The 15,286-nt window shown below is 41.1% G+C and overlaps 1 protein-coding gene across 1 annotated transcript in view; it reads right to left on the reverse strand.

Annotated features, from left to right (window-relative positions):
* LOC105489423 (DCC netrin 1 receptor) overlaps positions 1 to 12,234 on the reverse strand; it is a 1,213,781-nt gene extending 1,201,547 nt beyond the window's left edge. Inside the window, exon 1 of the mRNA XM_071085315.1 lies at positions 11,279 to 12,234. Coding sequence (XP_070941416.1) covers positions 11,279 to 11,369 — 91 coding nt within the window. The 5' untranslated portion in view covers positions 11,370 to 12,234. The remainder of the gene's footprint in view (positions 1 to 11,278) is intronic.
* Positions 12,235 to 15,286: the final 3,052 nt, after the last annotated feature.

Here is a 15,286-nt window from a genome sequence, read left to right on the forward strand (position 1 = left end):
GTCAGGCATTGGAATAGATATTTTATATAGCTAATTACTGGAGTAACTTTTATCTCCAATTTAGAGTTGGGAAGCAGAGGTTGATTTTGTGTCCATTTTACAGGTGGGAAAGTTGAGGTCCAGTGAGTTTAAGGATCTCAATCAAACCCAATAGCTGGGATGCTTTTTCCCCTAGGCTATGCCTCCTCTTATCAAGACCAAAGACCACAGGACTGTGTAGCAACAATCTTTGCAACATCCAGTGGCAGATGGTAGGTTGATTCAAGTGGTACAGTAGTTCAAGGCCTGGTGACATGGAAAGGTTGCAAGCTCAATGACTTCTAAACGAGCTGTAACTGAAAGCAAAGAGAATACTCATTCACATTTTTAAGAAATAATAATGGGGACAAAATGCATAGAAAAGGATCATATCGAGAAAATAATCTGTAACAATTCCAAAAAATTTAGGTTCAGTTTTTCTTTTTTGTTTACTAAACACATTTAGGCACACATTTTGAAGGAGGCCACAGGAACAAGAAATGTCCATGGCAATTCTATTTTTATAGAAAAGGTGAAGTTTTGTTTCCCTCTGTTCAGTGATAGCTTTCAAAGGAGAAATGACTTATTACCAAGTTAAATGATAATTGCTTCTACTTTTCTAGCTCTCTACACTTTTCAAACTCCCTCTCTCAGTTGCATACGTATGTCCGTAACACCTCATAAGGTATCTCTAAACATATAGGACAGATAGGTTCATAAATTCACATCTAATAGAAAAATCAAGGAAAAGGTGGCCTATGTAGTTTGCTGAAATTTTTGAATCATTGTACTGAAATTAGGAAAGATCCTTGATAAGAACTCATTTGAATTTATTCAATCATTATCTACCAAGTACAAGTAGCTACTACTGGAGAGAGATAATCCCAAAGTTTTCTCCAGTCTTAGCTAAACGATTTTTATGTTTAGCTCTCGTGGCCCTGGGTACACCTATCTTGGAATTCACGACCTTTCCTCCCACCGTGGGGCCTTTGCACTCACTTTTGAAAATCTGATATTCTCTCCTTTGCCCCTCTCAGACATCCCCTTCTTAATTCATTCTTCAGGTGTAAACTCAGTCACACTTTCTCATGGAAGCTGTCTTTGATCTACTGTCTGAGACCTTCCCCTACAGTATTTTCTTTCTTAAAGCCTTATCTCATTTGGAATTGTAGGTTTGTTAATATATGTATTTGATTAGCATGTTTATCTCACTGGGCTCTAAGCTCCATTACCACCTTAACACAACACCTGGAACATTCAAGAAAAATGGGAAGAAAGAGTCATGAAAGTCTGGGGATGTTTTCATAGCAACAGGCTACCAGATCTGTAGGCAAAACCGTAATATCCTCATTCTTACCGTACCAATACTTTGGTTTAAACATGATTGACAACTCTTTAAGCTCCCTTGCCTTTTTTTTGGTCCAATCAATTTAAGGATACAAGGATGAATGAATTGACTCTGTCAGTCAATCTGGCTAATTTATATTAATATATTATGAGTTTTAAAAAATTTATATTTAAGTTCTGGAATACATGTGCAGAAAGTGCAGATTTGTTACATAGGTATACATGTGCCATGGTGCTTTGCTGCACCCATCAACCTGTCATTTATTTCTCCTAATGCTATCCCTCCCCTAGCCCCCTACACCCTGATAGGCCCCGGTGTGTGATGATGTTCTCCTCCCTGTGTCCCTGCATTCTCACTGTTCAACTCCCACTTATGAGTGATAACATGCGGTGTTTGGTTTTCTGTTCCTCTGTTAGTTTGCTGAGATGATGGTTTCCAGCTTCATCCATGTCCTTGCAAAGGCTAGTTCAACATACGCAAATCAATAAACGTAATCCATCACATAAACAGAACCAATGACAAGAACCACATGAAAAGCAGAACTGTTTGTGTCCCTTTTTAGTGAGTACTTTGTTCTGCCTTGTATCCTACCTACCTCTGTGTGTGCCTGCCACCTTCACTGAAGGAAAAGCCCCTGCAGGGCAGAAACACATCTAAACCTTTTATTCATCTCTTTGTAACCCTTGATAAAGGCTCAGTAACTACTATATTATCTTCAATGAATACTTGGTCTTATTTGGTCCTTATAATATCTCAATGATTTTATCAGGCATGGATAGTCCTACCTGAAAACTGATAACACAAATTTTGAGAGACCATGTGTGTGTCTATGGCTGTACAATAAGCTAAAGATGATGTTGAATTTATATTTTATAATGTATGACTTGGGAGAGCTTACTTAGAAGAGCACATTAGAGTTAGGCCCCTTGATTACAAGAAAGATATAAACAAACTAGAGGGAGTTAAAGTAAGAAGACTAAACATGATTAAGCTTCTGGAGAGGTATGAGGAAAAATCAAATGAACTAAATATTTATAGTCTGGTTAAGTAAAGACCAAATAGGGAGGCAAGAGTGATTTATAGCTCGAATTATTTAACACATTTCAGCCCAGAAGAGGCAGTGTCACTGAAAGGGGTACGCAGGAATCAAAAGCCAGATGACAAGAGTGATGGGAAGAACATTTAGAACAGGACTATCTCAGATGAATTGTAAAATAAATTTTTAACAGCAAGACTGATATGCTGCTGAAAACTTCCCCAAGGGAAACAGTCACCAAACTATCCCTGGAGATGCCTCAAACCAGAGAAAATAACCAGAAATTGTCCTGCAGGGAACAGCTCTGCCCAGACATTAAACATGAAAGGAAAAGCTTTGCAGATTTTTCTCTCTAATTTATATTCTTCTGGGATCCCATGAGGCTGAAAAAAGATGCAGGAACAATGGATTGAGGACTCTGGGTGCAGAGGGTTTGCTTAGATGTCTCAGCCTTGGCTTACATCTCTAATGAGTCTGCACAGAAGGCAATACACTATAGAGGCCTCTGCAAGTACATCTGAGGCTTTATTTCATTCAGGGGTCTTCATTAGCCTGTCCCATGGGAGCAGGCGAAACAATTATAAACTCAAACAAAAATTGGGGTGGGGGCTGGTGCACAAAGCACATGTGTGTGTTTGAAACCCACAGTCATATATGCCATAAATGTAACAATGATATTGGGCCTACGTATTTTACCATGTTGGAAATATACCCAAATTCAAATGATCATATTAAGATTTTTAACTCAGATTTGGTATCTACCATTGCTACTCTGTGATTCAGTTATCCTTTAGTTCCATTATATTCAGGGGATTCATAATGGAATGAGCCTCAAATTAAGCCTGGCATCCCAGCATCCTGCTTCCCTGTAAATGATTCTCTATAAAGACACAATAAGCAGGATAAGGCAGGATACTAACATGGCAGGACTTGCTCTGGGTAATCAATAATGTTACAGTGACTAAGAATCTCTTTTCAACTCAAAATCAGTGTACATTTTGGGAAGGTGCTTAAATAAAGCCTGGGCCAGAGTCAACATGGTATAGTATCAGGTGACAACTTCCTGAGCATTAGACTACTGATAACATCTGTGCCTAAAAGCAAAGGGTTGCTTAGTGGAAGAAACAGAATAACTACCAATAATATTAATGTCTAAAAGCAAATGGTTGCTCAGTTGAAGAAACAGAATCATAGAACTGTCTTGCTGAAATCACAGATAGCTAACAAATTAATGGAAAAAATGTTCAGACTTATAAGCAATTGGGGGAATGCAAATTAAACCCACAATGAGAAGTTACCAGATGAGGGCAAATTAAGCATAGAAAATACCAAGTGTTGACAGAGGCATGAAGCAAAGAGGCTTTCATCTGCCCCTGGTGGGGATTTCAATAACTGCAGCATGTGTTTGCCTCCTGGAAGTAAAGATATCCTTCTATGACTCAGCAATTCCACTCCTAGGTATGCACCTTAAACATGGTGGCAAATTTGTGGTGGTGGACCTGCACCAGAATGTTCATGCCAACTTTACTAGCAATAGCAAAAAACTGAATTTCAAAATCCATCAACAGTAGATTAAATAAGCTATGGTTAATTAATATCATGAAGTATTATACACCAGAGAAAGTGACTGAAATACAGCAATATGAATCCACATAGATGAAACTCAAATAGTTAACGTTCAGCAAAAATGTAAGTCAGAGAATATATACATTATATTTATTTTATTACTATTAAGAACAGCCAAAGTAAAGTAACATGTTAAAGATGTATACATATGTGGAAAAACTGTACAAAAGGTAAGGGATTAATACAAAAATCAGAAAACTGCTAGTGGGTACATGGGTATTTGTTATTATTACATTATTATTATTGTTATCACTTTCATGAATTGTATTATTAATTATACCAAACACTATATATATAGTACAGTTCATAATTTAAATAAATTATATAATGTTGAAACTAATAATGTAACTAGAATTGATCTAGTCCACATTCTCATTTAATAAGGAAAAATACGTTGTACAAAGTACAAATGACATCCAAATTAATATCAGATGCTACAGAATCATTAGTTAAAACTAATTAGATATTCCTCTAATGAAGGATTCAATTGCTGTTTTCTAATCTCTTCTCCTACTTTAAACACAACCCCAACAAAATTTAGTTCCCTATGTCTTAGCATCAAAACTAAAAGAGAGAACTGCTTTGAGGAAGTTTTATACAGGGAGGAGTTTCAGCTGAACACAAGATGGAGACAAAATATATTTTATACCCAGAGATGAGACTCAACAAGAGTAATAGTTCATGGTCAATTGATGGGAAAAATAAACAGTTCTGTATGATGCAATGCCTTCAAAAATTATCTCTATAAAATCACATAATACTATAATGAAGTCATAGTGATGTATTGTATCTATTAAGAACAGGTTAAATTATGTTCTACATACTTTTAAAGAGGCAGCTAAGTGAGTGGAGAAATATTTCTAAAAGACTATAGAAAAATAAGTAAAATCTTAAAATGTTGTGATTTGAGTTAAAAACATTTATATTAACTGCATAACTCCTTTTTTCTCTCATAAAAATGTAAACGCAGATGTAAGAACATTGTAGATGGTCTAGAATAATGTTGTTTTGACAAGCTCTCTTATCAGGACACAACTCACTAACCAGTTGGTATTTTCATCAGATCACATCCTAAAGATTCAGTTAATTCAGTGGAACATGTTTGTCCTAGATACTCTTAGGAGTAACCTTCAGGCAAGAACCAATATTTAAAGGATGAACCAGGAAGAAATATCCAAATTGCAATAAATACTCCTGTTAAGTTTCATCATAATAACCACAAATGGTCTTAAAGGGGCTTCCTCCCTGGAGGGCAATGGTGAAATGAATGAGCAAGATAAAAGTCAAAAAATTTGGATCAGTGAAATTAAGCTAAAGTATATCATGAAGTAGAAGTAGATCATAGGCACTGGGCTCATGGAATTTACTAGAAAAGAGAAACATTCCTACACAAGTCATGCCATAAGAATCACCTTAAAAATATGATCAATAAATATGGAATGATTTGTGTGTTTCCTACTTGAACTTTTCCCCCCAAGAAATGAAAGCTACGAATAATATGGTTGTTTGGAACTATTAATAAAACAGCAATATGCACTGGTATTGCCACTGGCAAATTCCCATCGATATTGAAAAAGAAGGCATATTCAATCTTACGCATTACTATGTATTTCTAAACCACATCATTGGGACAAAGCTCAGGTATTTCTAAACTACCAAAGAAAACACTTTTATTTAGTAGTTGAATTAAACGGGTTTAGTTGTTAAACCTCAGGCTAAAATTTGTCAAATAACTTTGGAGCACTACAATAATTTTGATCATCAGTCAGCCACCCTGTATTTCTCCATGTTAGTATGGTGTTAAACCAGAGAAACATAAGATAAGGAATTAACATTCTGGAATGAGAGAAAGAAAGTGTGGTACTAAATTGTGTTTCGTTTACCTGAGTGCTGCAATTATAAAGGTGCATAATAATTTACATTTTAGTTTTTGCTATTACTTATTTGGTGTATGTAACTTGTAATTCTATCTTGCACATTTTTTATTGGCCTGCAGGGATAATAATCTGGATTGCTCATCCTTTCTTCTTGACAAGTTTAACTTTGGCTTTCCTTGAGATCTTGTTTTGAAGAACAATATCTTAAATACATTGGGTCAGTGCCATGCTACTGATACTATGATACTACGGTACTACTAAGAAATGTTTTTTAATCTGAAAAGTAGTAACTTTGAAAAATGTTAAAGTTCTATTATTCCAACCTGGTAACACCATTTTGAGAAAAAATAGCATAACTAGGTTGGCATAAGCTATTATCTTGTAGAGCTCACTCCTGTGTCTTCTTAAAGATTGTGAGCACTAGAACTTCAATAATATTGGCCGAGAGGCCACAGGTTAGAGTCTCTTAAGAAAACAACACTATTTAGCTGTATTTAAAGTACAGTTTAACTCTCCACCAAAAGCAGCATGCATGAACACTTAAAAATTTATTTTTAAGGCAAATCTCCGTGACCTTGCAAAGTGTAACACAGCATGTTAAACATGGTGCCTGTGGGTCCCAGCCTTGGTTTCAGAGTGAGAAAGGCTTTCTTGGGCTGCATCAAGAGAGGCAGTATTGATGCCACCCCTCTTAGAAATGAGAGTTTCGATTCCTTAGAAACAAGCTGGAAAGAAGCAAGCAGCCCACAGCAGGCTGCCAAAAAATTCACTGGACATTGTGTTGATATTTAATTGAGTGTCTATCAATCATGAGTCAGTGAGATTCCAAGCTATGATTCCTTAAGACATAACTGTTGTGACAACTCGTGAAACTCTTAAATTTTCCTCCAGAGCATTATAAGGAAGGAATGGAAAAAGAGGGGGGAAAAGGCTTGATGTTTACATTTTATGAATTGTAAATGTGCATAGTATTTGCTATTCCTCCTTAAGGAGTACAGTACTTTTCCAGAACCAAGTGACTTTTTATCTTTATTTAATTAATGAAGTAATTTTGCGGGTTTATGACATTATTCTATGGCCTCAGGCAAAGCTTAGATTTCTTGAAATTTATGTGTATAGTTCATCTAAGAGATTATCATCTCAGGTAGATTAATCCTTCAAAAATGTACAGCTGGGTAACAAATACCAAAACAGAGCAATGTGTTCCCAATTTGGTGCAAATTTCTGATAGCAGTGTGGGCCGGAAACTTCCTATGGAAAGTAGGAAGATCTGTAATCAGGCAAGAACTCATTCTCCAGTGAAATCACAAGGGCCCTTATGTGATTAGAGCTATCATAATTCACACCAAAGTCATATATTTGAAGGAGAAGGTATGAGGGGGTGGAAATCCTTCTTCTTCTTTGTGTGTGGATGTGGACATTGAATATTAATTTTAAAGAAATACCCTAAAACAACTACATTCTTTTTGAATAGAGTTGTCTTTACTGGTAGAATCAAGAAGAAAAAGTTTCATATGCAAAGTTTAGGATGGCAAATTCTCCAAAGATAGTAAGAACACTTACTTTAAAATGTAATCTTAGGGCACAGTCTCCCATGCCAAGAAATATTCCGTTCAGAAACTTCAGCACTGCTTTTAAACATGCGGCACCAGGTAAAGTGTTTTGTCTGGAAGTCAAAATTTAAATCAGGGCTCATTTCCAAATGGCAGTGATCATACTAGATGACCCTACTACGTGCAGCAGCAAACATTCCAGGAGCATATCATATGCATTTGAAGAATCCCAGACCGTTAGATTTATGAAACTGGAAGTGAGAAACATTTCCTCTCATTAAAGATGCTTTTGAGATAACGGAGTTGCTGGAATTCCTTTAGAAGATGCAGTATCACAACTTCCCTCTCTAAAAACGGGTAAAAATATCCCCGCCTCCCCACCAAAAAAATCACCTCCCCATACATCTTGTCAAGCATCCCATTGGTTTAGAAAACCATACTACAGCCTGCAACTACCCTGTACTCCAGGAGAAACTTTCAGCAGAGCTTCATTCAGGAATTTAGATAGGATTAAAGCTCTTCCTCTTCAATGAAAACAATAAAGAAGTTTGCTGACAGGTTAACTTGCCAGAGAATAAATTTAAGTCATATACACTGAGAAGTTATAAATCTCTTCCCAGAAAAAAAATGCCTATCAGCATCTTAAGCCAGGCTAGATTTTAAGAGCATTAAAGCAAAGGCACTAAGCCTAATATATTCACATATAACATATATGGTGGCCGTTTCACATGCTTTATAACTCAGAGGGCAGCTGCTGCTGTGTGGGGAAGTGGACACTGACAGGTCACTGGTGATTTATACTGCGGCACTCAAAGAGGAGTGGACGGCCAGCCTACCCGGAGCCCTCAGGCTCTGCCGTACTCCCGCCACTCAAAAGCAAACCCACATGGGGGCATCTGATCTGCTTTGGTTGGGGGAATGAGAAGAAGTCGCCTAGGGAGAGCGACCAGCCTCATTTTAGCATATCCAGACTACATTAAACACTCACAGATTTTTTTCAATGCAATGGAACCCAAACATGGATGAAGAATTAATTAATATGTATACCTCATTTTTCACTCATTAACATCCAACATCTAAAATTGTTATCTTACCTGAGATCCCCTGAGACTTTATATGGTTCCTGCAACCGTGGCTCATGTCAAATATATAAGGAGATGAAATCTTACAGAAGTAAACTAAAAAGTCACCATCCTCCTTCCCCAACATCAAGTCCTCACTCTCCACTGACACTGTTCAGGGCTGTCCTTTGTTTAATCATCACAGTTTCATACAAATCTACAGTAGCTTCAGACTTTACCTAGAAAGTGAGAAAAGGCCCAGTGCTATTGTGATAGTCTCCATAATCCTTTGTTACCAATCAATAAAGTCTTTAAAACACCCTGCTGAATGGGAATCTCATTGCCAGTAAACTAGACACTTGGCCTTATTAAGGGCACCTCCTACTGGTCCTTTTATAGAGTGAACTATGCTTTCTTATTGTAAGTTTCCTGCCATGTTCCTAAATGGGGGAAATTATTACTAAGAGAAAGAAGTGATACTCAGATTAATGAGCAAAGGCCAGAGTGATGTGAATCGGCAATATCATAAAAGTGCACCATCCACTTTCCTGCGAACTGCGCAAACTGCATCACAACTCACTTGCAAATAACAGATACGGATTTAGAAGTGTAGATAAGTTTAAAGATTTAGATCCATTAGCCTATCCACCAACATAACCCATGTGTATGTGTGTGTGTGTATCCCTTCTTTACATCTGCCTTTTCAAGCATAGATCTGTCTGTTGAGGAGGAAATTAAAATTAAACATGGCCCTGACTCTCTGGACAAGAAACATAAACAAGTGAAAAGAGAATAATTAATTTAGACATTCATAAAACGTACATAAATTTATCTCTATTAATCTACCCCCACCTTATGCCAGACAAAAGTCACTTGAGAAATAGCTTTAAACTACTGTCGTGTAATTGACATCATTGTTCATTTTTGTACAGCTTGCTTCATGCAGTGCATTCAGCTAGCACCTTTCAGGCCAGCAGTCCTGCTGTTAGGCAGACTTGCTACCCAGTGAGGGATGCCCCTTGAACTTCCCCTTTCCCGTGGGCAAACTGCCATAGAAAGCCCAAGTCAATCTTCTGGGCAGAAGGAGGATCCTCCTCGCAGCAGCCTCTATCATTTTAGGGTCTCGAGGAGGGAATTTAAAACGGATATCTATTCATTACTGCGGAGATACACTCCCGCCCCCCCCCACGCCCACCTTTCGCGAGAGTAATTGTTGAGGACAAAGCTCCGGGAGAGAAGAGCCGGTGGGGGGGGGGGGGGAGGAGGGGACCGGCCCGAGAGCTGAGAGGGAGGGAGGGAGCATCAGCGGCTAAGCGCGTGGATGCGGGTACGCGCTCATCACACGAGCGCGTGTACACACACACACACACACACACACACACCCCTCCTGCCTGCTCTCTCTGTCTCAGGCCAAAGGAGGATGAGGAGCTGAGTCCGAATGCAAGCGCAGATTCCTGCCTGCGTGCGGCCGCGCCAGGCTTTGGGGAGCCTCGGGCTGCCTCGGCGCTTGACTGAATCCTTCGCGACCGTGAGAGGCGCATTTTTCACTCGCGTTCGCAACCCTTGGCCATGCAGCACTTAGCAGAGACTAGAAAGCCGGAGCTGCGGGCTCCGGGGAGCTTAGGGGCTTGGCCGCGATTTCTGTGCCATTCCCTATTAATTTTCCAGGCACGAACTGGGGAGCTCCTACTCAACGCCCGGTCTCTGCCTGAGCCTCTTTTTCCTTTGGATTTGGAAAAAGGTCGTTTCCGAAGGGATCTGAATGCTCAGCCAGCCGCTCTCCTCTCCTTTGCCAGGCCCGCTCCCTGTACCCCAGTGCCCATCGACACTTGTGGTGAGGTCCCGCAAAACAAGTGGATCTTATCAGAAGTCATTTGGCTCTTTTCTATTCTTTTGGCCGTCGAAGCCGCCAGCTCCGTATTCGGAGATTACAGCAGCCCTGATCAGCCTTCAGGTCCCTCTTTCTCCTGCTCTAGCCCAATCCAATCCCCAAACAGTTTTGCCATTTTTAATTACAAACTGAGCTTGGCAAGTGCCAGGACCAGGGGGCCGGTTCTCTGGAATATCAATCATTTGGAGTTTGGAGGTGTCCTGGAGCTATATGGAGACTCAGCTTGCAAACTACATTCACCGTTAAAAAATAAAACAAAATTAAACACGCCCTCCTCCTTGGCAACTCTGTGCCTCCTTCAGTACCGGGATCCCCTCCTTGGAAGTACCACAACAAATTAGCTGTCCCTTTCCCGATTCTCAATCACCAAGTCCAAAAATCCAAACCAAAAGGAGATGTATTCACACACCAACGACTCAGCCCCACCATCTACATTCTGCGCAGACTTCCTCAAAGCCCCTGCACGTCCTTCTCGCCTGCCCCTGTTGCACCAATCCTCCCCACTTGGTAGGTTTCTGAGGCTTTAAGGATACAACCCAGTTCCTTTCAAGGATATCCCCACCACCTGCCCCAGCCCGCCGGCTCTCCAAACCAACGCAAGTATTTGCAGAAGCAAAAATGCGTGAAGCATCGGATTTTAAAACAGCGAAGGGGTGCCCCTAGCACCCAGCCCCACCATCATCCGCCCCCAGGGAAGAAAATAACACTTCTATCTTTTATCATCGGTGAGGAAATTGGGAGGGGGGGCAGCGCAAGCGCCAAATCTCTTGCTATCCCCCACCCCAATTCTACTACTCGCCAAATGAGATGAGAAGGGAAGTGGGGTACGGAAGGGGGTGCGACGAGAAGAAAGGAAAGAACCACTTACCGGTTACTTGAAGATGCGCGCTGAGCAAGGAAGCTCCGAAGAGTACAAAAGCCAGCTTGGGTACCCAAACACATCCAAGACTATTCTCCATATTTCAGCCAACACCTTCGGGGCCAGGGGTCGTGGGCAGCGACAGCACTCACACACATGCACTCACACACGCATGCACACATGCACACACACGCGCCGAGCCCCTTCGGCTTCCTCCTCCTCCTCCTCGTCCTCTTCCTCCACCTCTTTCTCCACCTCCCCTGTGCCTCTGCTGCCTTCGAAGCCTTTTTCCTTGTCCACTGACAGAATCAGCAGCAAAAGCAGGCAGCAAAAAGTTCCATTCGGTCCAAGAGATCCCGAGCCCCGGTAAAACCTTGGAAAACTAACTCAAGGAAACGGAGGGAGCCAGAGGAGGGAAGACAGCTCTCTGAGGGTCTCGCAAGTCATCAATAAACCACATCCAGGAGGGACCAAGAGGAGATGGAAGGCAATCCTGTGGCCGGGCTGTGCATTAAAAGGTTGAGGCTGGTTCCATGTCGTCTGTTGGGTAAAGTTGAAGAGACAATTCCGCGCGAGAGCTGGAGATGCTGCTGGATTTTCTTCCAAGAGCCGAGGGGACCGAGGGAGGAGAGGCGGGGTGGGGGGACTGCGGGGTGGAGCGCTCTCACTTGTTACTGGGGTGTCCGCCAGTGGTGTGCGAGCTGGGAGTTGGAACCGTACTACACATTGATCCGGAGAAGTGGAGGGCTGGAAGGGAAAATGTGGAGACCGGAGGGAAAGGAACTGGATCAGGCAAAGATTCCACGGGAAGGGGGTGGGGGCACAGAGACTATGGCTTAGGGAAAAAAGAGCGGACGGAGGAGGCTTCCAGCAGCTGCATTTGCCTGGTCTACGTATCAATGCGCAGGGATGCCCTCTGTGGGCAAAGCGTGGGAAGTCACTTTTGTCAATGGAGTCTGCGAACATCCTGAGCGTCTGGAGGTTTTGAAGCGACTGTGTTTGACACTCAGCCTTCAGGAAATTATTTGTATTTGACTGTAAAACCTAGGCGGGTGTTTAAGGCGGAGCAGATGGCCAGGATGTTTAGTTCCTTCTCTGCCCTTGGCATGATTTAAAATATAATTTTTCATTTGGAAAGGATCACCTGACCCAACTCCCTTCTAAGACGGGTGGAAAATCGAGATCCTGAAACACACAGCGGACAAAGGCCAGAAGTTATTTCCTGACATAATAGCTAGGGGCCTTCTTTTGTAGGACGTTTCATGTCGTCTGTGTTCTCTCTTCTCTCTTGTTTTCTTTAACATATTTAAAAGCACTTTTCATGTTCTAGGTGTTCTGTTGGCTCCCACGAAATAGTTGGGACATCTAGTGAAACTCAGTCTCTATCCTCAAGGGGTTTGTGATCCGTTGGGAGAGAAGCTAAATGGATAATTATAAAGTATGGTGACAAATATGATGGTTCACGTCATGGAGGGGGTGCTCTGGGAGAACAAGAAAGACATTTCTTCAGTCCCTGGCACATAAAGTGAAGCAACCATGCACAGGCGTGCGCGCGTGCGCGCGCACACACACACACACACACACACACACACACACAGAGCAGGAAACTTAGGAAGGTTGAACAGTAAAGCCCTTTCAGGAAACTGTTTAAGCTGAGTTCCTTTGTGTAACTTGTCTCTGCTGCAGGACCTCAAGCTCCTTTGAGAGGAGAGAGGTTGTATGCCACCCATCTTTGCACTCCTCACAGGCGCTAGCATAGAACTTGGAATTCTGCACATGTTGATACGTTTTTGCTGAATAAGTGAACTTACAAACCAATGAATTTGGCAGGGAAGGATAATGAATAGAAATGTCATTCTAGTAAAAGTACTGTCGTTTAAGGAGATGTTCAGCGGCGGGTTCAGACCATTCCTCACTAGATTGTTCCCCACCTGTTCTTGTTACCCTCCCATGCTCCCCAGGCTGTGAGCAGAGAGAATGTGAATATCTATTTAAGAAGACAGGCATGGGGGAAAGCATGAAAAATACAGGATAAAATCATCATCAGGGAAACTCCTATGATGCTGGAACTAGACAACAGTGTTTTAGATCCCTAGTCATGCCCATTCCTTCCTGTCTCAGAAAAGTTAAAATATGAAGTGCCTGTGATCACTAAAGCAAAACCTTCGAAGTAGCTTACATGGATGGGTTCTTTAGAGTGGGATAAAACTCTTTGGTTACCCCCAAATTTCTTGAAACACTCAAAACTTCCATTAGCTGAGGTGAAGCCTCTGGTGGTTCAGGACTGGGTTCTACAGCAAGGGTTCTTAACCCAGTCCATTAATCTTCCAGGGAAGTCTCTGCCAACAAAATTCAGGAAGTTTGTGAATATCCTGAAATTTTATGAAAAAAATGATTGGCTTGTGTGAACATGCTCTTTATTACTGGGAAGGGAGTCTTTAGCTTTCAGTAGATGTATAAGGTGAGTTCAAGCCTGCCTCTCTGCCAAAATGTTGTAAAGAACCATTGCATAAGATAGTAGGCATGAGGGAAGAGTTGCAACTTCTTCTTAAGACTAATGAAGTCCTGTATTTCCCACATCAGTAATAGGATGTCCTCAACAAGTGGGAGGGAAGGCAGGAACCCAAGAATGGTCCATGCTGCTCAGATCTGGATTTTTCTTCAAATTTGTTTTAAGTTCATGGGTACATGTGCAGGATATGCAGGCTTTTTATGTGGGTAAATTTGTGCCATGGTGGTTTGCTGCACAGATCATCCCATCACCTAGGTATGAAGCTCAGCATCCATTAGCTATTCTTCTTGATGTTTTCCCTCTCCTCACCCCTCCCTCTGACAGGCCCCAATGTGTGTTGTTCCCTTGCCATGTGTTCATGTATTCTCATCATTCAGTTCCCACTTATAAGTGAGAACATTGTGGAAGAGAGTGTGGTGATTCCTCAAAGACTTGGAGGCAGAAATACCATTTGACCCAGCAATCCCATTACTGGGCATATATCCAAGGGAATGTAAATCATTCTATTATAAAGATACATGCACACATATGTTCTTTGCAGCACTATTCATAATAGCAAAGATGTGGAATCATCCTAAATGCCCAACAAGAATAGACTAGACAAAGAAAATGTGGAATACTATGAATAAAATGTGGAACACCACAGAATACTATGCAGCCATAAAAAGGAATGAAATCATGTCCTTTGCAGGGATACAGATGAAGATGGAAGGCATTATCCTCAGAAAACTAATACAGAAACAGAAAATAAAATACCACTTAGATCTCCTTAACGGTACCTTGTTCAGCCTCACATAGCAGTTCTAGGGATCAAGTTACTCTTCATTATGGCCCTTGACCCCTATACCAAGTAGTACAAGCCATCAGTCCACTGACCAATGAGCTTCTACAAAAGACCATTGACTTCTCTTCCTCTTAAATACTCACTTGGTTCCACAGCTAGCCTCTGAAAGTTGCTTGTACTCTCTTCCCCAATACTCTTTCTTTCATCTTAGATAACTCAGCTTCATTTTAGAGTATTCTCTTGGAAACAGCTTTGATATTTTCTGACTTGCAGTTCAGTGATTTATACTTGAGAGACACTGTGTCTCCTCATCTCTACTCTCAGAGGTATCAGAGGTATCAGACCCACATAGCCTCTTACGGTGGGGGGGTGGAATATCAAAAGATCAAGCAAAAACAGGAGAGAAATGGGGGCCACAGAAAATAGTTTAGCGTAGGTGATACTCTTCACGTAGTATTTAAGAAGTTTTATGTTGAAACACCCCTTCTGAGATTTAATCTGATGATAGAATATACAGATGTCCAGACACACTTTTGAGTTCAGAAGGTCCATTAATCTATACTTTCATTTTTTTCAAATCACATATACCCTTAGTTATGTGTGTATTAGGGGTGGGGGTGTATCAGGAGCATTGATTTTCTGAGATTAGACCAAGGAAATAAGACAAATTAAAAGTGTACAATTCCTTTCAGAACCTCCATTTTGGAACTACATTATTGTC

This window comes from Macaca nemestrina, chromosome 19 (assembly GCF_043159975.1).
Source record: "Macaca nemestrina isolate mMacNem1 chromosome 19, mMacNem.hap1, whole genome shotgun sequence".
NCBI classification, from domain to species: domain Eukaryota; kingdom Metazoa; phylum Chordata; class Mammalia; order Primates; family Cercopithecidae; genus Macaca; species Macaca nemestrina.